The 25,287-nt window shown below is 37.6% G+C and overlaps 1 protein-coding gene across 1 annotated transcript; it reads right to left on the bottom strand.

Moving 5' to 3' along the window:
• Nucleotides 1-1,945: 1,945 nt before the first annotated feature.
• On the bottom strand, nucleotides 1,946-14,716 carry LOC149820929 (putative 1-Cys peroxiredoxin). The gene is made up of 4 exons (XM_089981865.1): nucleotides 14,596-14,716; nucleotides 4,955-5,103; nucleotides 2,304-2,450; nucleotides 1,946-2,191 (listed from the first exon to the last, which is right to left on the bottom strand). The coding sequence occupies exons 1-4, from the start codon at nucleotides 14,714-14,716 to the stop codon at nucleotides 1,946-1,948; spliced, it is 663 nt and encodes a 220-aa protein (XP_089837991.1).
• Nucleotides 14,717-25,287: the final 10,571 nt, after the last annotated feature.

Here is a 25,287-nt window from a genome sequence, read left to right as displayed (position 1 = left end):
TCTACTCAGTTTGACGTTGCCATCATTATCTCTACGGTAAATTATTATTTTTTGTCTACTCAGTTCGACGTTTGTACCTTCGTATCATGATGAACAATAGACAAAATGTCAATTTTTCTGGTAGTTCAACTAATTTTCATGAACAGACGATGACAAAGGGTGCTCCGTCGATAATAGACAACGGTGACGACAAAGGGTTCTCTGACGGCAACAGACGATGACAAAGGGTGCTCTGACTATAGCAGACGACAATAAAGAGTGCTCCGGTGACAACAGACGATGGCAAAGGGTGTGTCGTCGTCAATCGGAGCTCCTGTTACAACAGATGGTGCATCGCCAAAGGGTGATCCAGAACGTTTAGGGCGACATATTGCGAGGAGCTCCTGTTAAAGCAGAAGAGTTTACTCCTTAGGGCAAAAACGATGATGATTTTAACCCTTTCTAGCAGGAGGATATTTTTGTCCTTTACTCGAAACATTATTTTATGGCGCTAATGGTGGGAAAGGGTACTTAAGTCTTTGCAAACTCACTAGACTCTGATGCTGACACACATGAGGAAATGAGCCCCACGTGCTTACATATGTGGCACTCATTCAGACCCGAGAACACGCATCTGCGTGTTCCGGGGGGAAACAAATAACCTGCTTTGCTGCCTAACCCCAGCTTGCCTTTCAAAAAGAAAAAAAAAGAATGCTATTCGCCTTCCTATTTCTTGAGAATTCAGAAGAAATAAACCTCCATAACATAGGGGAAATCACTCTCTGCTTCAATATCTAGCCCGGGGAGGCAACTGTTAAGTAAGGCAGGATGAAGGGTAGCCCCAAGGGCTTCACTCATCTAATAGGGGTGACTTGTGAATGTCACTAAGTTGATGAGATGTCATGAGATCGACAACCACAAGCGTCCTTTTTCGCAAGTCTGAAGTTGAGTGTATACTCTCTAGTAGGCAAGGGACACCTGGGGTTTTATGACAATGAACTCAGCGAATGAGATGTTTTTTTTTTCAAGTTATCAAGAAAAAAGAAAGAGCAATATAATGGGTCCAACTGCTCTAGGGAGATGGCCCTTGACCCAAATATGCCCCACACAGTTTCTTAGAACATTATCCCGAGCTGAATTCCATAAAATTTTCCTGAAAATATCAGAAACTGGGTTCATGGTTATTGTCACAATTTGCACCTCATGGTTGTCAGCTGGGAGAAAGCGCAATTTCTAGTCAAATAGGTCCGAGCTACAAAAGAAATAAAAAGACTTTGGACTCACACAAGTCACTTGAGGGTCGTAGCAAAAATGACAACCATCATATTTGCCTACTCAAGTTAGGACGGGGACGCAACCCTACTTCAAAATTTGCTCTGATGGATCCTGGATTTGGATCTAGTGTGATCATAGGGTAGTTCACACCAGAACCCCAAGAGCCACAAGTAGGCTCATTAAACCTCATTATAGAATATAATTATATGGTTTATATATGGGTACTATCTTTAATAAGTGGTGGATTAAATTTAATCCTTAAGAATGCCTATAAATGAAAATATGGCAGTTAATCAAGGCATAGCAATCTTTGCTTAGTTAGAGAATTGTGGAGAGCCCCACGGTTAGAGATGGGCTAAAATATAGCTCATGTATTTTTCACATAGATGGAGGTTTGAGTCTTACTAGCACATGCCCCATTCTTCTGATCCAGTGACTCAACCCATACAGGATTTCAGAACCACCGGTTCCAACACACACTCACCCCATGCATCCACGCATGTATACAAACAAAGTTCACATAATTAAGAAAGCATCACTGCTTGCAAAATGAAATAAAAAGGGACACACTTTGAAAAGCAAGCCAGAATCAAAGGACAGAACACAGCACCACACGAACAGCTCCAACACATACACACAACCACGAATAATAGCAGCAAATCCCCGCAAAAGACGACGGGCTTGGGCTTAATTAGACACTTGTATAACGGAGGTAGTCCTTCCCGGATGGCAGTTGTGCAGTTTGGTAGCCCTGAGGGAACAGCTTCTCAGCTTCTTCGTTGGAAACAGATGGGGAGATGACCACCTTCTCACCGGACTTCCAATCCACGGGAGTGGCAACCTTGTGCTTGTAAGTAATGAGGAGGGAGTCCACCACCCTCATCACCTCATCCATGTTCCTCCCCGTTGTTGCTGGGTACAGCAAGCTCAACCTCACCTATCACACACAAAGTCAAGAAACCAGTGTTTGATATGGACAATGCATTCATTGACAAGCTACTAAGATGTCCAGGAAAGGTTTTTCCTTTTGAATTTGTTTTCACACTTACCCTTTTGTCCGGGCCCACTACATGCAAGGCCCTTGAAGGAAGGTGGTTCCCATCTTGGTCTGTCAGATTTGGGTCCACCATGTTAAGCTGCTTGATGATTTCCCCGGTAGGGTCCGCTAGTATAGGGTACTTCACATTGCATCCAGGCTGCATGTTGGCTTCAAATTGTTATTATTGTTGCAAGACAAAACCCCATTTGGTTCACCTTAATAAGGATGCAATTTTTTTAGCTTATCCGACAGGTCATTGTTCAACCAAAAAAAGATATGAACTTTTTTCCGTTTCACCAGTTTGGGAAGAAAAATATTTTTATACGTGCGTAGTGTGGCCAAATATTCAAGCGTTACCTGTTCAAAATTTATTAACATTTTGAATCTAAACGTTTCTGTTTCGAAAATTCATTTTTTTTTTAATTTTGATTTAAAAGATATTAAAATCTTTGCGAAGAAACCATTCCACATTCTAACATTTTAAATCACTTTCTTTTGTTTCTTGAAGTATTCAACTATTGTAGTTATTAAGTATGTTGATTTCCTGCTCCAACCTCAAAAACAACGGTTTCCTGCTAAATATTTATTCTCTACAGTTAAATTGCCCTCCTTTTGTTGTTCAACATGCTTGATGCTTGACATCATCAACTATATATTTATTTTTGAAATATATGCTTACACCATAGTGACAACTGTTAAAAACGGCAAAATCTCGTTTTTCAAAAACTCGCAAGAATTTGAAATTTTTCATAAATCTCGCATTTTTTTGGCAAAATCTCAGCAATAAAAAATTTAATTAAAATATAAAAATTATTTTTTATAAGAAAATATTAATAAAAATTATTTAAAAATAAAAATACATGGTTTTTCATGATAAATGGATGTTTAAAACGTAAATATCGTGTTTAAATCGGGGTATTTATATTTTTTCATAAATCTTGTGATATTTTGAAAATCCTACGAGAAATTGCCATTTTAAACTTTCAAGCAATTTCTTGGGATATTATAGCAAGATTTTCATAAATCTCGCGATATTTGTCACTATGGCTTACACTATCTGTAATTATTATAAAAATTAGAGGCTTACGTGGTTGGCTAAGATTGCATGAAATGTCCAGCTCCTCCATTATAAAAAAAAAAAAGTTCTGTTTCTAATGCAAGTAATGGCATATAAATATTATATAAAAACAGTGTTTTATAAATAGCTTATCTATTAATATGTAAAAAAGATCTTTCTTGTTCCTTTCTAATATAATGTTTAATTACCATTTCTTCACCGTTAAATATCTTATCTTGATTTGTCACAAAAGTAGTAAAACAAAATATTAACTTTTTGTAAAAAACTTGCTGAGAAGGTGTGCGAGTAGAATATGGACTGGTTGAAGCTCATTATGAATTGTTGGGATAAGATGTTCTGAGACTTGGAGGATATTATCTTAGCGTTTCAATATTTTAGTGTCAGCTCAGAATTGGGTTAAACTAGCTTTAAACCTTTTATATAAACTTCAGTAGAGTTCAACAAATGTAAGAGACCTAACCACTCTTAAAAGTGGTAGCATGGAATTAACATGTAGTTACTTTTAGCTGAAGATCATGTATTTTGTTTCCGGGAGAAAAAAACTTAACAAACATTTCAAAATGTGGTATTCTACACTTTTAGTTTAAAAAGCAAAAGCTACCTTTTGACATTTAAAAACTTCATATTTTCAGAAAAAAAAAAGACTACTGCTTAATTTTAGAACAGTCATTTCAACCAGTGAATGCTTTAAGTATTAGCATAAATTTGTATCCTTGAAGATATTACTGTTGAAGGTATTATTTTGGTAAATCCAGTCCTCGTAGATATATTTGTTAGGATTTGTTTAATAACATAATTTGATTTTAATAGTTCTAAACTTGTGATTTAAAAAGTTGTTTTGATGCCCTGTCTACTGTAGATTTTAGATTTCTTAGCAAACTAATTAAACATCAACTTCTCTTAATTTAGCGTGCACTCTGCTTTTGAGATCACACCACTATACTCAAATCTACAAAACATGTGAAAAATCAATAGGACTAGCAAGTATCATTCCCATGCTAACTGTGTGTTTTCCTATATATATATATATATATATATATATATATATATATATATATATATATATATATATATATATATATATATATATATAGAGAGAGAGAGAGAGAGAGAGAGAGAGAGAGAGAGAGAGAGAGGAAAATGGGTCTGCGCTAAACCCATTTGGTGCTAAACTATGTGCTAAATGGGTTTTTGGGGCTTCTCCGGTGCTTTTTATGCTGTTCCAGCTCCATAAATGTGTTAGGCATGGTCGATTTATTAAGAATCCACACCTGGATCATGTGTTTTCGATGGAAAAAATGATGTTTGGAGCCTAAAAATTTTACAAAGATTTTGGAGCGTTGATTTTTTGAACTTTATAAAAAACCCAGGCATGTGTTGGAATCAAACGCTTCAAGAGTTGATCCCCAGTACATAGTCAGAATTTAAAAATAAAATGAAAAAATCCCAAAAAACCTATTTACAATGCGGTTTAGCACCAAATGGATTTAGCACCGAGTTATATATATATATATATATATATATATATATATATATATATATATATATATATAGCGAGAGAGAGAGAGAGAGAGAGAGAGAACTGTGTGGGCTTCTATGTCCTTGATCCACTCGTTGTGGGAGGGGACGTCCTCACAAGAGATACCCAGCAGCTTGACCCCACGTTTGTCAAACTTCTCTTGATAAGCAGCCATCCTCCCCAGCTCCGTCGTGCACACTGGAGTGAAGTCGCCTGTTCACCACATGTCCATATGAAATGAGAGAGAGAGAGAGAGAGAGAGTTCCCGGTTATCAAAAAGAAGGGATCAAGTGATATCAATCTCCACGGACCATTCTGCTGGATCAAGGGCCGGATGCCAAATTTCCCATTCAAAAGAAATGCGGGGGATTTGGCATCCAGTGCAAACAATTGCAAATAGCCATCAATGGTGATTCTCTATTGATCCAAAACCGGGTTTAAATGGAGGTTATACTTTCCTCAAAACTTTAATTTACTGCACTGTTTCACTTCGCGGCATTCAGCTTTCAACACTTGTATCCCTATTCAAACCTAAAAACTGAATCGAGAGATCATTACTCGGATTGAAACAAGCATCTACCAAAGCAGGTTATATGTTCCCCCCCCCCGAACAGGGCATCTCATGATCGGGGGTCCCAAAGAGCACCACGTATGTAAGCATGTGCGTCTCGTATCCCCATGTTTGTCAGCATTAATTAGCGTTGGAGTTTGATGCGATTGCAAAGACTTAAGTACCCTCTCCTCCATTGGTGCAAAAAAAAATGACGGTTCTTGAAAAGGAGTGGTTGTAAAGACTTAAGTGCCCCGAAGATGATTATTTAAGACTCAGTCTCTGCACTGCAGGATTATCCGAGAAAGAAATCTCCCCTGGAGGAGGCCATGAACATCAACTCTCTCACTCTCTCTCTCCCTTCTATTTCTGCTTCTGTGCACATCCATTAGAAGATCATACATTGCTCCATCAAGCACCGACTGACCTATACATTGACTCTTGTGAAGCCTGATTCAGAGTTTTTACCCTTACAGGAGGAGGGTTTGGGGGCTCCTCCCAGCGTAGGTATCATCATTCAACTAAATGAGTTGTAGATCCTGATTCAGAGTTTTTACCCTTACAAGAGAGGAGTAAAACCTCATCTCACTCTCTTTCCCTTCTCTCTCTACTTCTGTGCACATCCAACAAACGATCCAACATTTCTCCATCAAACACCGACTGACCTGCACACTAACTGTAGCATTGTTCAACTTGATGAGTTGTGAAACCTAATTTAGAGTTTTTGCCCTTACAGGAGGGGGGTTTGGGGGCTCCTCCCAGCGTGGGTAGCATCATTCAACTTGAAGAGTTGTGGAGTCTGATTCAAAGTTTTTATCCATTCATATTTTAAGGCATTAGATCTCATTTTTGAACATCCACGCATGTGCAGTTTGCTTTCATCATATTCAGTTGCTTTCTAGATTATACTTTGAATTCTTGTGCATTTTAGATCTATCGATTTGTATGTAACCAGAGCTCATTTTAACTTGAATTTTTTACTGAAACTTCATGCATATGTCTTCATGCTCTCCACCAAAAATCAGATCATTCTGAGTTTGTTTGACTCACTTTAAAAATCGAGATTCAAAATCTGTTATTTTGTACCGTCAGGATTTTAGCAGAATCAAGACCAACTTGCGGAAGTGATTTCTCCCTAACCAGAGATGATTTTTCTGATCCGTAAAAAGGGTTGTTTTTTAAATTGAATCTAGTTTGTTCATACCAAATTTCAGCGATTTCTATGGTGTTTTTGTACCAGTTTCGGGTCAAAAACCATAACCCTGTCACCCTGTGTCATTTTAACGACTCAGATTTTGATCCATTTTGTTTGAATTTTATTTTCCTAATGGAAGATCATTTTTCAATTCTGTAAAACGGGTTCTCTTCTTTTATGTGTCTAGTTCATCCCTGTAAATTTTCAGAGTTTTTCATGGTCAATTACTATTTTATTTTGATTAAATACCATAACCTTGTATCCAGATTTTATAAATGTTCTGATTTTGGCCCCCATATCATGACTGTTGTAGCACTTCTTCAACAAATCGTTATTTTATTGGCAATATTCTTCAGCAAATTATTGTTATGATTTTTTTGAGTCTCTAATGAGTCTCTACTATGATTTGTAGTATTTTTGGGTCTCCAACAAGCCTCACAATGATTTATAGTGTTGTTCGATCTTTTAACTATGATTTATAGTGCTTTGGGGTCTCCAACGAGCCCCACAACGATTTGTAGTGTTTTTCGGTCTTTTAACTATAATTTATAGTGTTTTCGGGTCTCTAACGAGACCCACAGCGATTTATAGTGTTGTTGGACCTCGCTATAGCGATTTGTAGTGTTTATCGCTAAATACTACAGCGATTTGTGATACAAATCGCTATCCGAATCAGGACCAACTTGTCAGGGTCATATCTCCCTAACCAGAGATCGGATTTCAAATCCGTAAAAAGTGGTGTCTTCGTTATGAAGTCTAGTTTATTATTATAAATTTTTAGCAATTTATATGGTCATTTGATACCTCATTTGAATCTAAAACCAGACCCCTATTAGTCTGCCTTATTTGAGTGACATAGGTTTTTATTTCATTTTGTAAGAGTCATATCTCCCCAACGGAAGATCATTTTTCAAATCCGTAAAAAGGGTTTTCTTCCTCTATGTGTCTAGTTTATATCTGGAAAGTTTTGAAACTTTTTATACTCATTTGATATTTCGAACCTGTTAAAAACCGAGACATGTTATAAAATGTTATAAAACTTAAAAAGTTTGAAACTTCCTCTATGTGTCTCGATTTTTAACAGGTTTGAAATATCAAATGAGCATAAAAAGTTATAAAACTTTTGCAGATATAAACTAGACACATAGAGAAAGAAAACCCTTTTTACGGATTTGAAAAATGATCTTCTGTTGGGGAGATATGACTCTTACAAAATGAAATAAAAACCTATGTCACTCAAATAAGGCAGACTGATAGGGGTCTGGTTTTAGATCCAAATGGGGTATCAAATGACCATAGAAATCACTGAAAATTTACAGGAATAAACTAGACTTTGTAACGAAGACACTACTTTTTACGGATTTGAAATCCGATCTCTGGTTAGGGAGATATGACCCTGACAAGTTGGTCCTGATTTGGATAGCGATTTGTATCACAAATCGCTGTAGTGTTTAGTGAGAAACACTACAAATCGCTAAACACTATAGCGATTTGTAATACAAATCGTTATCTGAATCAGGACCAACTTATCAGGGTCATATCTCCCTAACCAGAGATCGGATTTCAAATCCGTAAAAAGTGGTGTCTTCGTTATGAAGTTTAGTTTATTCCTGTAAATTTTCAGCGATTTATATGGTCATTTGATACCTCATTTGAATCTAAAACCAGACCCCTATCAGTCTGCCTTATTTGAGTGACATAGGTTATTTGATACCTCATTTGGATCCAAAACATTCTTTGTTCTTATATATGTATCTCTTTGATTCAATGTCAAAAAACTATGTTTTTATAGTCGTTGGAAAGCTGAGTCACATGCCTATAAAAAAAAGTTTGAATCTAAATCGAAAACCCATCTAGGTTTTCCATTTCAGAGTTCTAAAACTACAATAAAATATGCTTTGCATATTGAAACAACCAAATAATCTATCTTTCGAAGGACTTTTCTTTCCAACTGCTCATCAGATCTAGGTGATTTTAGTGGCATTGAAAAGTTAAGATCCTCTATCATTTTTATTGTTTTTCTAGATTTTTGGTATAAGTAGCCAAAAAATAGCATAGAATAATCAGAATAGGCGCAACCTCGTATGTTCATCTCTCATTTTAGGAATGTTGTCGAGGTTGTATCCTAGCACTCGTTCATCATTTTTCAGCTGATCAGCTGTCGTTAGAAAGATATTTCCCTCTAGTTTCTGTATTTTTTTTCTATGTTTTTTTGGAATGCTTCATTTTCTAGGTCAAAAATCAATGGCAAAGTCTATCATAGATCTTGAATGCAATACTTGGGCACATTTGAGAGAAAATTCACTCATGTGAAGGTTAAAATAGTTATTTTAATGTTGGACATTTGCAGTTTTGAACATCAGGCAAATTTTCAAAAATTGTTTTCGAAAACCACATCAGTTTTTGTCGTATAGTACAGTCATTTTTTTAAAAAAAGTTCTTAGTTTTTACATGGGGTTTGGTGCAGTGGGATGAGGCCTAAGCCGCTAGGCAGTATGGTTTTTTGTAATAATGAAAACCAAAAAGTATGCCATATCCAAGTACATCTCTACATCAAACCTTTGTAAATTCCAAAGATTTGTGTTTTACAAAGTTGGAGAATGATTTACTAGTTATAAACAAATACTACATAACACCCTAAGCTGACACTTACTAAAATATATTAACAATTGCCCTCAAGGGCTCCGCTCGTCTGGTACGGTCGACTTGTGAACATAAAATTGATGAAGACATCATGAGTTTGAACTTAAGGGTTTTACCAACTGGGGGCCCAGCCAATGGGCGGTTGATGATGGGGGTTTTTCCTTATATATATATATATATATATATATATATATATATATATATATATATATATATATATATATATAGAGAGAGAGAGAGAGAGTAAGTAGGTGGAGCTGCCTACCACTTTTCTGTTCTACTACCAGCCTATCGGGCTTTTGAAGAAGTTTTTCATATTTTTCTTAAATTTGACCATATAGATGTGTTTTATGCTTGAATTGATATCAGATTAGATATACTAGGACAAGATTTGATATCAGATTAGATATACTAGGACAAGATCTCTTATAGGATAGGAAAGTAAGAATGGAATACAATATGGACAGTAAAATGGAAGATCATTGAGTACTTATGCATATTGTGAGAGTTAGTACACTAGCTAGAAGGTTCTCTTTTGTTATCAGTTGTCTTAGCATCATTAAGCCAGTTTTGCCTTGTGTAGCTGTTGCAATGAAACTTGTCACCTCTAGTTTTTGCTCTTCATTTGTGCCTCGTTCCCACATATTTAGTATATACATCTATTCTCATTTCTTCAAAAACATAATTCTAATAGCCAATATATAATACCAGCGAATGGGACTCAGCTCAGATCTTAAGGGGTTCCTAGCATAATCAAGTTTCTAATAGCCATGAGTCAGTTCTGGCCTAAATTTGCAAGTCCTGAATTTGGTTGTGTGAAATGACTGACTAGGTTCAGTTCTTATCAGGTGAATTTAGGATGAAGCAAAGTCATTTAACAAACATGTTGCATGTGCCTTTCTTGAGTCTAAAAACTTGTATGATGCAAGACTAAATGCACAATTGGGTGTTCTGAGTCAGAATCATTTCTAATCCTAATTTATTGAATGAATTATAGTTCTTGTTCATACTGAGTGCACTCAAATAATATGAAAACAAGAACATGTTGCTTTTTTGGCTCAAAATTATGCGGTTATACCAAGCTTTTTAGCTCCTCATTCCTTCATCCTAAGTCAAGTTCTGGAGGTAAATATGACTAAGTGATTTGTCCTCATTCCATTGGCCTTGTTGGATGGCCATTTTTTTTATTGGTATTATTTGGTGGCCATTTCTATTGGCCTTGTTGGCTAGCTATTTCCCTTTCTATTGGCTTTGTTAAGTGGATACCTCTCATTTCTATTGGCCTTCTTGGATGGGCATTTCCTATTGGTTTTGTTGGGAGACCACCTCTCCTTTCAATTGGTCTTTTTGGGTGCCCACCACCAGCTATGCACTAATTGGCTTTATCTTGAGCCTATATTTATCAATGGCAAACACCATCTCCTTTTTCCACTCTTAGCTAGAGTTCTTTAAAAGTCTCTCCTGAGCTACAATTTTCTCTTCTCTTACTTTACGCCCCTTTCCTTGTGTTTGTCTTTTCTTTTGAAGCAATAAAGAAGACTGTCATTTCATTATTACTATAAAAGGTCTTGTGTATGTAAAGTCTATCTTTTTCTTTTGTATTTCTCATTAGTGTAGGGACAAGTTATATTTTTTAGTCAAAAGTATTGGTATCAAGAGGCTATTCAAGATGATCTTCCCGAGGTTATCAGTCTCACTTAGTGCAGGACATAGACTGATTTTGCACGAAGGCGAAGTTAGATTATATCCTAGGAGAGAAGTTGCGTTGAAGCTCATTGTACCGAAAAAAATGATCCTAGTGGGGCAACTTTTGTTTTAAAGATAACACATCCAATGCATGCCTCCGAGCCAACTAGTTTAAGCATAATTGTCATAATGTGTGACACACTATACATATTTTTCCAACAACTTTAAAGTGAGAGTTATGTAACTTGGTGACTGCACTAAAGGTTGGCAAGTAGGAGAATTAATTGAGAGTGTAAGGTAAATTATTTAAATCGTGGAAAAGGTAATGGTACGAGGTATGCTCTTAATCCCATATCTTAACTTTCATAAGCTTGGCTAGAAACTCAAATCTTTGATTTGTAGATTTAGTGACAGAGTGCCAATGCACTCATTTGCTTAAGCATGGAAAACCTCTGGGATTCTGTCAAGATATACTACAAATTTTTAAGCTGATCTTATATGGACGAATCATGGATGTGTTTTACTTTTATTAAATGAGAATATTTTGGATTGAAGTTCATCCATATTCTTCCGTTGTTAATGGGCATGTGGACCAACTTTTAAGTGTTTTAGTCTCTTGTTGCTATTACTAGATCTTGCATGTGGTTTAATTTCTTTTGACCTGATTTTGATGTGATAAGATCTCGACCTTATCCGATGTCATTATCTATCATATCTCATTGTATTTGGACTATCTAAAGTGTTATATTAATGTTTTGTCAAGGCATATTTATGGTTAGATCCTACTATGAACTATTTTGGTTAAATCCATCAATGTTATATTTGGGTCATTTTAAATATGAATATTGTGTTTGGGATATCTATGTCAAATTTGGGTCAGATATGCATTTTACCACAATTGTGTTATAGTAGACACCCCAATTTTGACCAAGTCATTTTTATGCCAAAATTATATGCCAGATCTCAGTGTTCCCAACTCACTTTAAAGTAATTCAAACTTTATGAGCATTTTTTACCTTCAAAATGACATCCTCAAGGTGTTTCTCAGCTGCAGCTCGGGCTTCGACCCCAACCTCCCCAAGTTGGGACTTCAACAAACCCAGGTACACAGTAGGGTACCACTCCCATGTACTTTACATTGTCCGCCAAACTCTCGCAAGGTTCTGCCTAAACCACCACACCCCACTAGAAACTCATTGAGAGAGAGAAAAAGAGAGTGTGTGGGGGTTAGGGTTTCATTTGACATTTTTTATTTTTTATTTGGTAAGTAGACAGAGAAAAGAAGTGTGAGAAATTTAAGTCATCTCACTCATAGTTTTTCTTGAATTATTTGTACTTTCTGAGTGTTGTCAGTAAAACCATTGGTGACTCAACTGCTCACTCACTAGCTTTATCCCAATATACTAGGGATCGACAGGGCCTTTCATATAGAGCTTCATATGGGTCCATCTTCATATTGACATGATAGTTGTTGTTATATGCAAATTCAACAAGTATAACGTGTGTATCTCAGTCACCCTTCCAGTCCAGCATACATGCTCGCAATATGTCCTCTATTGTTTGTATGGTCTTTTTTTATTGGCAATTGGCCTAGGGATGAAAAGCAATATTAAATTTTAACTTAGTTTTCAAGGCTTGTTGCAATTGCCCCTAAAATCATGATCTGAAACATGGATCACAATAAGATATGGTTGAGACTGGTACTTTATGTTGACATACGATCTCCTTGACATACAAGTCGACCAGTTTCTCAAGTGATTAACTAAACTAAATAGGTAGAAAGTAGGCAGACTTTGTAAGTCTGTGAACTATAACCCAAATTGCATAGTATTGCCTATGAGTATTCGGTAATCCAACAACAAAGTCTATGATGATGTCTTCTCATTTATATTACGGAATTTATATCATTTGCATCACTCTGACAGGTCTCTGATGCTTGATTTTGATTTGCTAACAGGTTAAGAATTTTGAGACATACTTTGTAATTTTCTTTTTTTTGTCATTCCACCAATACTTCCATTGTAGATCTTTGAATAACTTTGTGCTCCCCGGATGAATGGTGTACTTGGTCTTATGAGCTTCATTCAGTATTTCTTTCTTTAATTTCGGGTCATTTGGTACCCAAAGTTTTTCTTTCATTAAAATTCTTTCATCCTCCTGAAGATAAAAAGAGATACCTACAAGTTGGGCTCGTGCTTTTAACTCTTCGCATTGAGGATCTTTTTTTGTCTTGCAATAATCATTGTGAGGACCTCAGGTTGAACAGTCAAACTGGATAGCTGAATTATATCATGGTCCCCCATGAAGGGTTTGCAGTTGACGAAATCATTAACAAGTCTCCAACTCTTTTCCACGCGACTGGCCAAAATGTCATTTGACTTACGACTGAGGGCGTCCGCTATGACATTTGCCTTTTTCAAAAGGTAAGAAATATTAAATTCATAATCCTTGATAATTTCAATTAGCATTGCTGCCTCGTATTCAATTACTTCTGAGAGAACAAGTACTTAAGATTCTTATGATCTGTCATTACCTCAAACTATTTTTCGTACAAGTAGTGCCACCAAATCTTTAATGTGAACATCATTGTTGCAAGTTTCAGATCATGTGTAGGATAATTTCTTTCATGAATCTTTAGGTGCCTTGATGTGTAAGCGATGACTCTTTCATTTTACATCAACACACAACTCAAACATGTTCTCGAGGCATCACTATATGCTATGAAACCTCCATGATCAGATGGTAAGGTCAAAACAGGTACGGTTGTGAGCTTTTCTTTTAGAATCTAAAAACTTTTTTCACATTTTTTGTTTCACTCAAACTTAACTCTCTTTCTTAGGAGTTTGGTCATTGGTAAGGCAATCCTAAAAAAAACTTGGATGAATCGCCAATAATAATCTGTTAATCCAAGAAAACTCTTAATATCATTAATATTCATTAATTGCTTCCAGTTTAACACGGCTTCTATTTTGGCAAGGTTCACAGACACTTCATCTTTCGAGATCACGTGGCTTAGGAACATGACTTTTGTGTGCCAAAATTCACACTTTAAAAATTTTACATAGAGTTAATGTTCTCTAAGTGTTTTCAAATCTATTCTCAAATGTTCTTGATATTGCTCCATGCTCATTTTCTTTTCTCCTGTCTTGTCTCTTCTCTCATATAGTAGGTCAGGTTTTAGTGATGGTCTTGACCGTCACTAGAATTAAAAGCTTAATAGTGATGAACTATAGCCTGTCACTATTTCCTTGTTTTCTTGTAGTGGCGGCCAACATCCAAGAACCCTTTGTTAAAACATATTGTAAGTATTTATCATTAGCAAAAGTAGTAACAAACTCACTTCTCGGCAATAATGAAAAAAACATGTTGGTTCTTAAGATTCTACCTCTTAATCAGTTTTTGCACAAAGAACCTATGCTCCATATCTTTTTTGTCCCACTTACAATTAAGTGAATACTTCAACTTAATTTTCTTGGACTCATAAAAACATGGTGGTATATTAATGATCATGCGACCCTAACTTAGGTGGTAGCGAATCAGAATTAGGAACTGGGGAACACCTTACCACCTGCGCCCATGATCAATTAACTGAGTTTTTTGCAGCTATCCTTAGGATCAACCTCAAGATCACCTTTTCGACAACCATGTTCAATAGATAGAACAACAACCTTCTCTAATCCATCTTGTTGGAAAAGAACCGGCTCAATCAAAGGTTGCAGACACCCTGGCCTCTCTCTTGAGTTGTTTCCCATCTAACCTCGACACCCTTAAACTTATTATGTTATGCAAACTATGAACAAAATAAAACAAAAAAGATTGAATGAGAGAATAAAAGAAAAGGAGAAGCAAACACCAGATGTATGTGATTCAGTCTCATGCATAGGTCCATGGGTGAAAGAGTAGAAGATCTACTAACAAAGTAAAGAATATATATAGGACAACAACCTTCTCTAATCCTTCTTGCTAGAGAAGAACTCACTCAAACAAAGCTTGAGCGATCGCCAGTACATGGCTTCTCTGCTGAGCTCTCACCCATCTAGACACCCTTAATTAAACTTATTATGTTATGCAAACTATGAACAAAATAAAGCAAGATGGATTGAATGAGAGAATGAAAGAGAAGAAGCATAGACCATATTTATGTGATTCAGCCTCATGGATACGTTCATGGGTGAAAGAGTAGAAGATCTACTAACAAAGTAAAGAATACAATTGCGACACAAGAACATGAAAAGCCCCAAAACACCTAATACACCCAAAGCTCTTATCTCTCTATGAGCGATGATTATCCATAGTAAAGGAAGAAACACAATTAAAAGAATGAGTAAATTACAAAAGTAGGCAGGTTCGGCGTATCAGCCCAAGCCCCTCGTTATCACTAAAAACTTTATTAAAAAATCTCATTGTATGATCCTAAAACAAATTGCTAGGTGGAGACATGTATTGGAGTGGGCCAAGAATCAAGACACCCATAACACATTGCAATCTTGCATCAAATGAGCACTTGTTTCATCTTGAATACCAACATCAACTATGTAGTCCGTTTGTGTTTCGGCAAAACCTCCAACTCACGAAACATTGTCAACTCAAGTCATTCATGTTTATTTCACTAGGTAAGTTTTTCCAACATGGCTTCTTAATGACTAGGGAGACCATCACATGAAGTATGCAATTTCTAATTGGTAAGAAACCACTCTTTAAGAGCTTAATTTTATTGAAGACTTGAATGAACCAAGATACTTGTATGCATCTTTTTCTGTTTTTTCTTCGTTAAAAAAAGTTGGTGTTTTACAAAACGAAAAATAAATGTACTGTATGACAAAAATGATGCATTTTTAAAAGTAACCCACAATTGATCAAATCCACCAAATGGACAATTCCATATGTTCTTACTTTTTTTGGATTCTTTTACCCCTCACAACTGTGAATTTCTTATTTTCGCTTGTCGCGATGCTAAAAGTGGATGGACTCATGAAACTTGTCAATAAAATCACATTTAAGGTTACGATATTCCAAAAAAAATTGTGAAATTTCAAAACACTTGCGAAAATTGTGATGAGTATCGCAAGACATGTTGCAAAAATCCTTTTTAAGTGTTGTCTTGTACCTTGTGAAATTCCAAAAAAGTATCATCGAAGTATTGCGAAACTCGTTTTTCTTGCAAAATTTTATTCTATACAAATAACGCTTTATTTTCTCAACCCTTTATTTGCATCTGGATGCCCTATTTTTGCAACCCTAGGGTTTTTTGGTCTCCAACAAGTGGTCCCCAATCCTTTCAGCGATCTTTTGATGATATTCAAGCTTCACAAAAATCTTTTATCTACGACGATTCACCAATGGTGGTAAAGCCCGAAAGCATAGGTGGCATTTCATCGACAGTGAGTTTTTCTAGTAAAAGCATGGGCAACACATCATCGATGATGAGTTTTTTCGATAAAAGCATGGGTGGCACTTCATCGATGGTGAGTTTGTTCAGTAAAAGCATTGGCGGTGAGAAGATCGGTGACACTTCATCGACGGTGAGTTTTTTCAATAAAAGCATTGACGTTAAGAAGATCGGTAGCACTTCATCGACGGTGAGTTTTTTAGATAAAAGCATCGATAGTGAGATCTTATGGTATGGGTGGGATATGAAACCCAAAATTCATGAGTTGTTTGTGAGTGCTTCATTCTCATCATATAGAACATGAAGTATGATGACGCAAAAGACATCTTCTCTAATGAACTATGATAGCTGAAAAGATGTATTGGACGATGATGATATAGAGTCAACATATCTCACAGTTAGCGCACATTTGATCACATGGTATGGGTGGTATGGAAAAAATCAAGAGAACAACACAGAATATAGAATCAACAATGGTATATTGTATTTTTTCTCTATCAAAAATGTGGTGCAATTTAGAATTCTTGAGGCCGATGAGATAAGGTTACCCTTGCACATACTTTGTTTGAAAGATTTAAATGAATGCAAAATGTATGAGCAACTTCATTTTGTGAAACAATGAAATGAATGCAATGTATAAATGACTTCATTTTGTGAAAGAATAGAATGAATGCAAAATGTATGAACGACTTTATTTTATAAAAAAATAGAATGAATGCAATATATGATCAACTTCATTTTGTGAAAGAATGGAATGAATGCAATGTATGAGTGACTTCATTTTGTGAAAGAATGGAATAAATGCAATGTATAAGTGACTTCATTTTGTGAAAGAACAAGTTGCATGTATACATGCAAATTTTTTATACAAATTTACACGTATATATGCAAATTTCATTTAAAATATGTGAATTTTTTACTTATGCAATATTTTTGCTTTAAATTTTACTATTGCAAAATAGATTTGTATATTTAACAATTTAACAATACATACAAATAGAACTGAAATTTATAACTAATATTCATCCACAAACATAACAAAACAACTACAAATTCTGTGAATCTTACATGCAAAATTATAACCAAATTTTTAAATACAACTATGAATGGACTTTACATTCAAATGACATCTAAGTTTTTATTCATTTTGTCAAAATTACATTCACATGGGGCATCCAAATGTAAATAAAGAGTTGAGCACCAAAAAAACTCTAGGGTTGCAAAAATAGGACATTTGAATGCAAATAAGCTATTAAAAACTGAAATGTCATTTATATAGAACAAAATTTTATAAAAAAAAGAAATTTTGCAATACTAGTGTGATACTTGTCGCAATTTCGCAATATCAGACTTTCGCAAGTTTTCCATATTTTTGCAATACCTCATGTGATACTCTTTTAGAATTTTGCAAGGTACGCACTTAGCACTTTAAGGATTTTCGCAATGTGACTTGCGATACTCATTGTGAGTTTTGCAAGTGTTTTGAAATTTTGTAATATTTTTTAGAATACCATAACCTCATATGTGATTTTGTTGATGAGTTTTATGGGTTCATCCACTTTTAGCATTGTGACTCACAAAAATAAAAAATTTACAGCTACGAGGGGTAAAAGCGTTAAAAAAAAGTAAAAACCTATAGAATTGGCCATTTGGAAAATTTGATAAATTGTGGGACATTTTTTAAAACACATTATTTTTTTGTACAGTACGATCATTTTCTGTTTACAAAATAGAGGGACTACTTATTTGATATCAGTTAAGCTTTATCCACTTTAGGAACACATAGACACCAATTTTAACCATTTAGAGTTTTGAGGACTTATCTATATGACAAAAAATAAAGCAATCTCAATTTAGTTAAGATTTTGATGCCTAAAATGACAATTTTAACCTAAAGTGTTGGATGTAACATGTGAATGGCTTAAAAAAAAAATTGATATTCCAAGGGAACACCCAATCACCAATTGCACATTCGCTGGCCTCCGGTTTGTAAAACCATTGAGGTCCCCCTACCCTCTGAGGAGTACACCTAGATTTGACCTTGCGGCAAAGGATGCCACCCATGGGTTTTGAACTTGTGGCATTCTTCAATTTGGGGACGTTCACAAGTCACTCTTACCAGATGAGGTAGAACCCTTATAGGTGGATTTAAAAAGTTTAATTTGTATGCTAAGATATGAAAAAAACAAATAGAAATGTCAAAAATTGTTGATAAACTATTAACTATCAAAATATAGTCAAATATTAACTCGCTTGCAGCTAATGCCAGTTCTTGAAACCAATGATCTATTAAGAAGGCAATTCACAAACACCATTCCGGTCAACTTGGATTTTCTGGTGATCTCTTCAGCTACCTTTCTTCTAGAGTTCTTTTAACATGTATATTGGTCTTACATTTTGGCAATTCAATTATCTATATTGACGTAGTGATGGAGTTAAATCAGACATTGCTTCAATGTTGCACAATTTATTGTTTTTGTACTGAATTACTCTAGGGTTAGGAGTGGGGATCGATCTCTTTGTTAGAGAAACAACTACAAAATGTTCTTGGTAGATCCCAAACACCTTGAGCTGAAATGGCCAGATTTTTTATGAGGTGCTCTCAGATTTTTGTTAGAGAAACAACTACAAAAGCTCAAGGATGTCATCAAAGGTGTCATTAATGTTGGATCTTGGTACAAGATCCCGATATGGCCATAGTGTAACGCCCCGGATTTCCAAAACAAAGCTAAGTTAAAATTTTCATGAATTTTTTTCTTTTTTTCTTTGCAGCGGAACTTTAAAAAGCTTTTAGCAGCGGAATCAGACGATAATGAGTTGTCAGTTTTAGAAAACCCCGAGCACGTTGCAGGTATGTGGCCAAGCAACTTATTGACCACCAAGTGTTCCATTTTATCGAAAACCACATGTTTATTACAACATCACTGCTTGGGAAAGCAGTGTAGGTTCAATAAAAGGAAGCAGTACAACTCTAACTAGAGAAACCCTGGAACTCGATAGTTCATCCACAATTCTGACATGAGGCTCACATGGCTCCCCAACTTACTGAGCAATGGGTTGGCTGAACCACAGCAAATTTGATCACTGATGGACTCATACAATGGCGGCCCGACATGGCTTATAATCAAAACAGACTATACAGATATGCTTTTGCAGAACATAAATACAGGTATATTGGAAAAAGTAAAAAAAAAAAAATCACAGTTCAAGTCATGCAGGGCTGCTGATATCAATGTGCTAGAATGTAAGTGCTAGACTATACAATCAACATGAGAAGAAAAAAAATGTACACGAAGTGAGGATTCTCCTCCAAAGCTCCAGGTAATCTCAGTTATGGAAGACCACGATTCCATGTTCATGCCGAACATGGAGGGTTTTTTTTTATTCTTTATTTATTATTTTTTTTTTTTAGAAGACTCTCTGAAATATGATGCCAAAACCCTCACTCCATCATCCTCAACAGGAATCAACACCTGTGTTCAAATACCACGAATGTGGTATGCATATTAGGACCAATCTGAGATTTTCTGCACTCTTCCTTTGTTGTAACTTTATCAGAGTCTTGCTCCGCATATCGCAACGCAGGTCCAACACCTGAAATCCCCATAAAACGGGGCCAGAACCACTGATGGTCTGATAAGCAAGCAAACATGTGTCCATTCAACTCAAGCACATATGATGACCACTCAGGGTCGCAGTTCGTAATAACGACGCTCAAGCCTCCAAGACTTAGCGTATATTGCAAGAGCCTCCTCAGGGCTATGAGTTGAACATTCGCTCAAGTCTTTATGACTTAGCCTTGACCTCTTTCGGGTCTCAAAGGGATGTCTAGCTCAAGTCTTCATACTTGGCACATCCGTATCCCACGCATCTAAGGACAGCTTCTCGAGCTTCGCTTAGTCGTGCGGATACAACACGGGTCTTTGCCCAGTCGGTCCAGTCGTATACCGATCATGACACCTTCACAAAGCTTATGCAGGACTAACTCAACAACATCCATTAACTCATACATTCAAGTATCGCTGAACCTAAGCTAATGCATTGTTTTGATATTTACCCTCTTCCACCCTTGGTACGCGGGCGAAGCAATTATCCGGGCATCAACTCGACGTTCTGGGGGATGATTATTCTATGTATTTTAGATACCCCAGAGGCCTGTTGACCATATCCATAGTAGGGCAGTGTGTTTCAACTGAGAGAACTCTACTAGGCCCATATTCGGATGCATCCTCTACTTGCAGTAGTTGAGTTGAATCCTTAGATCTTAAGGACAACCACGACCCCAAAACCCATGAGTGACTGAGGCCATCGTGGACTCTATCAGGTCTAAAGTAAAATATGTGTCACTCAAGGTTGTACCATCACTGTCATTCCACAGTGAGCATAGTTCCTCAAGGGGTCTGCCAGTCTTACAATTACTTGGACAGATATTTGCATGCCATTTAGGCAGCCTATGCCTCAGCACCGCCGGAGTATGTACCCGACCCCATTCAGTCTGCCCCAACACAGTCATTACTGAGGGGCTACCCCTAACACGATTTTCAACCGCGGAGTAAGTGCGACCTTAAGTCTTATTCATATGCATGCAGAACACCGCTCTTGGCACTACGGCCACCGCGAGCATCACACCTCTTTTGGGTGGAAACAACACACTCTGGATCTTCGGCCCTTACGAGTCGGGTTGCATAACCGTTCTCAATGAGCATGCATATGACTCTATCTAAATAGATCGGCTACTCGGCGTATTTTTATGCAACGAGTCCAAACCTAGCCAAGGCGCAACCTCTACTCCGACTCAGCGGCCCTTACGAGCAAGGTGCCCTCGCAGGCACAGGGATATGAGTTGTTCTGGCATCGTTCCATCAACGAACATCACTATGTCATTCAACTGGTTCCGGCAGCTTTTTTGCCAACCATTTCGTCAGCATCTCCCCTGCTCTATCAGCAGTGGTGCGACGAACCCTTCTATGTTGTAGAAGGCATTCCATGAACCGGGTAGCACTCTACTGTATGACAGAGTATCCTGTTGTGTTCTTTTTGAGCTATTCTTAGCTTCTTCAGAAATTTCAGCAGCACTTCCCCTCTTTAACGGAGAAAGCGTGTGTTTCTTTTATCCATTTCAGCGGCATCTCCCCTTTTTGGCGGGAAATCGCTACGCTTAACTCGAGAAATGGATGCGCACAGTTGTGTGTACTTTGCATCCATCAAGGTTGCAGGAACCCTGGGTCATAGCCAGGCCATATGTAATTGACTTAGTCTTTACGTAAAGAGCATTTTGCCAAAAAGCGAAGCTTTTCCAATAAGGACTTCATTCGTCAAGCAGAACCTTGAACGAGGAGCGATAAAGGAATCGCATTGGCGATTTGGAGTTGATCTCCATTTTAACGCTCATTTACGTGCCATATATGTAGTATAAGCAGAAGCTTGTGCTTTATACAACGGCGGCGTAAAGGAAATGCATATACTATTATTCAGGGTGTGTAACTGAACGAAATATTCTACATATATAACAAAGCAGAAGCCTTGGCGTCATTCAACGTGATGGCGTAAGTAAGTGCATAATCAAAAGTGCATTAATCAGAAATTGCAGAAAGCAGGAGCCTTGGCATCATACGACGCGACAACAAAGGTAAATTACATAGCCTGTGCGATATAGGACGCGTCGGTAGAATCAGCAGATATACACGTAGATCCGCATCCAACGATAGTTACGAGGCGAGCGGGTGAACACTAAAGTGTTCTAAAGGGCTCAACCAAGAACTAGGGCGAGATATCATTTTGAAGAACGCATATACCGCATATTTGAACATATATATCTGACGATAGTTACGAGATGAGCGGGTGAACACCAAAGTGTCTAAAAAGGGCTCAATCAAGAACTAAAGCAAGATACTACTTTAGAAAGTATATGCTATATACAAACAATCAAATACTTGAGAGAGATGGATCAACGAAGCGAACTTACTTCAATTTGAGGAAGAAACGACTCTGATTGCTTCAAACGCTTCGAACGAGGCTCGACTTCGAAAAAGGATCAACTCCGGACTTCGGACAAAAAAGGACTTAGACTTTGACTTTGAACCAAACCAGGTTCAAGTCAAGTCAACTGGGTTTGGACTTAGGTCAGGTAGGTTCAGACCTAGGTCAGGTGGGTTAGGACCAGGTTTGGCAGGCTCAAGCTAAGTCAGGCAGGCTCAGACCAGGTCAGGTGGGCTCAGGTGGGCTAGGCTAGGTAGGGGAGGTTTGGAAAAGGAGGAGAGGGAGAGGGGTTGGCGATTTTCTAAAGGAGGGGGGGCTCCTCTATTTATAGGGGAGGTTGCTTAGGGGCTAAGCAACCGCATTTACCCAAATGCCCTTGGGCTTTTTCAGAAATCTAGCTTGATCTTATCCATCTGACTGTTTGATCTTATCCAGAAGGAATATTCTATAGAATATTCATTTGGAATATTCTCTAGAAGGTCCTGGAATATTCTAGAATATTCTAGAATATTTTCTGAGAAATATTTCTATAGGTCCCACCAATATTTTTGCGGGTCCCGCAAAAAAGTTGAGTTTTCGGCATTTTTTTTCTGAAAAATTTTGAGTAGGCCATTATTTTCGTATTGATGCAACTAAGAAAGTTGGCTCGCAGGAATCTCCTGATTTCGATCAGAGAGGAAGTTATGTCTTCCAGAGTATTTGAGCATATATTCGTGAATTGACGAATATCCTAATTACAACTAGCTCGCAAGAATTGATTCGTTTCGCATTCTTAGAAAAAATGTTATTTTTACCGGTAAATGCCTCATGAATTTATTCAAATATTTTCTGAAAAATTATGGGTCTTACATCATTACCCCCTTAAAGGAATTTCGTGCGCGAAATTCAGTTAAAAGTACAAAGTGAAGAGTTTAGGATATTTATCCCTCATATCAGCTTCGGGCTCCCAAGTGCAATCTTCGATTCCATGATGTTGCCATTTCACCTTCACTAGTGGAATGACCTTCGTTCTTAGCACTTGCTCCCGACGGTCCATGATCCTACTGGCCTTTCTTCCACCGTCATATCTTCTCAAATATCGATATCTTCATGTTGAATGACGTGAGAAGGATCATGAACGTATTTTCGAAGCATTGATACGTGAAATACATCATGTATTTGTGCGTATTGTGGTGGCAATGCTACTTGGTAGGCAGTCTCTCCGATTCGGTTTAGAATTTCGAAGGGATCAACGAATCTGGGGTTGAGTTTCCCCTTCTTTCCAAAATGGAAAACACTCTTGGTTGGAGAGACTTTGACGAAGACCTTGTCTCCAACCGCAAAAGTGAGTTCCCTACGTCATTGATCGGTGTAGCTCTTCTGTCGGCTCTGAGCAGTCAGTAGCTTTTTTCTGATCATGTGGACCTGCTCTATGTAATGTTGTAAGACAATGGGCGAGTCCAAGGTTCGCTCACCCACTTCACCCTAATGGATTGGTGATCTACAGGGTCGCCCATACAAGGCTTCATACGGTGCCATCCCAATGCTAGCGTGGTGGCTATTATTATAAGCAAATTCAGCCAATGCTAGGTGGGAATCTCAATCGCCTTTCCATTCCAGCATACAGGCTCTTAGCATATCCTCAAGAGTTTGTATGGTTCATTCTGATTGCCCATCTGTTTAGGGATGAAATGTTGTACTGAACTTGAGTTTCGTCCCCAGGGCTTTCTGAAGCTGCTTTCAGAAGTAGGATGTGAACTTCGGGTCACGATCAGATATGATCGTGGTCGCCACTCCATGGAGTCTAACGATTTCCCGAATGTAGATTTCTGCCAATCGTTTTGTTGAATACCGAGTGTTGATTGGCAGAAAGTGAGAAGACTTGGTGAGTCTGTCCACAATCACCCATATTGAATCGTGTTGTCTCTTGGATCGAGGCAATCCAACGATGAAATCCATCGTAATGCCTTCCTGTTTCCATTCCGGAATCTCGATCCGTTGCATCTTTCCATCAGGTCGTTAATGCTCGATTTTGACATGCTGGCAGATCAAACACTTTAAGACAAACGTAGCCACATCACGTTTCATACCCCTCCACCAGTACTTTTTCTGTAAGTCCCGAAACATTTTTGTACCTCCAAGGTGGATAGTGTACTTGCTACTATGAGCCTCCTGAAGTACTTCCTGTCTTAGCTTAGGGTTATTTGGAACCCAAATCCTTTCTTCCATCCATATTCCTCCATGTTCTCTCAAATGGAAGAAAGTATCATTTCTTTCAGCACGAGCTTTTAGCTCCGAGTACTGGGTGTCCTTGAACTGTTCGGCTATAATTCGATCAAGGAACTCAATGTGGATCATCAAGCATGACAGTTAGATCTTTCCTGAATCAGCCAGGAATGGCTTCCAGTTGACGAAATCCTCCATCAGCTTCCATTGTCCGGTGATGCTGGCCAGAGTGCCAACAGTCTTGCGACTAAGGGCATCTGCTACGACATTCGCCTTTCCAGGGTGATAGGAAAGCGTGAATTCATAGTCTTTGAGGAATTTCAGTCATCGTCGTTGCCGCATATTGAGTTCTTTTTTAGAAAAGAGGTATTTTAGGCTTTTATGGTCCGACATGACCTCAAATTTCTCTCTATATAGGTAGTGTCGCCAGATTTTAAGTGTGAACACTACCGCGACAAGCTCAAGATCGTGGGTTGGATAGTTTTTCTTATAGACTCTCAACTGTCGTGATGCATAGGCGATTACTTTGTCGTGCTGCATCAACACACAACCCAGACTCGTTCTTGAGGCATCAGTATAAGCCACGAAGCCTCCCTGACCAGAAGGTAAGGTAAGGACAAGGGCAGTGGTAAGCCTCTGTTTGAGAACCTCAAAGCACTCCTTACACTGGTCAGTCCATTCGAACTTCACTCCCTTTTTCAGTAATTTCGTCATGGGTACGGCGATTCGGGAGAAGTCTTGTATGAACTT

Source organism: Nuphar pumila, chromosome 12 (genome assembly GCF_984573655.1).
Source record: "Nuphar pumila chromosome 12, dmNupPumi1.hap1.1, whole genome shotgun sequence".
Classification (NCBI taxonomy): Eukaryota; Viridiplantae; Streptophyta; class Magnoliopsida; order Nymphaeales; family Nymphaeaceae; genus Nuphar; species Nuphar pumila.
This window is presented reverse-complemented; position numbering and strand designations above follow the sequence as displayed.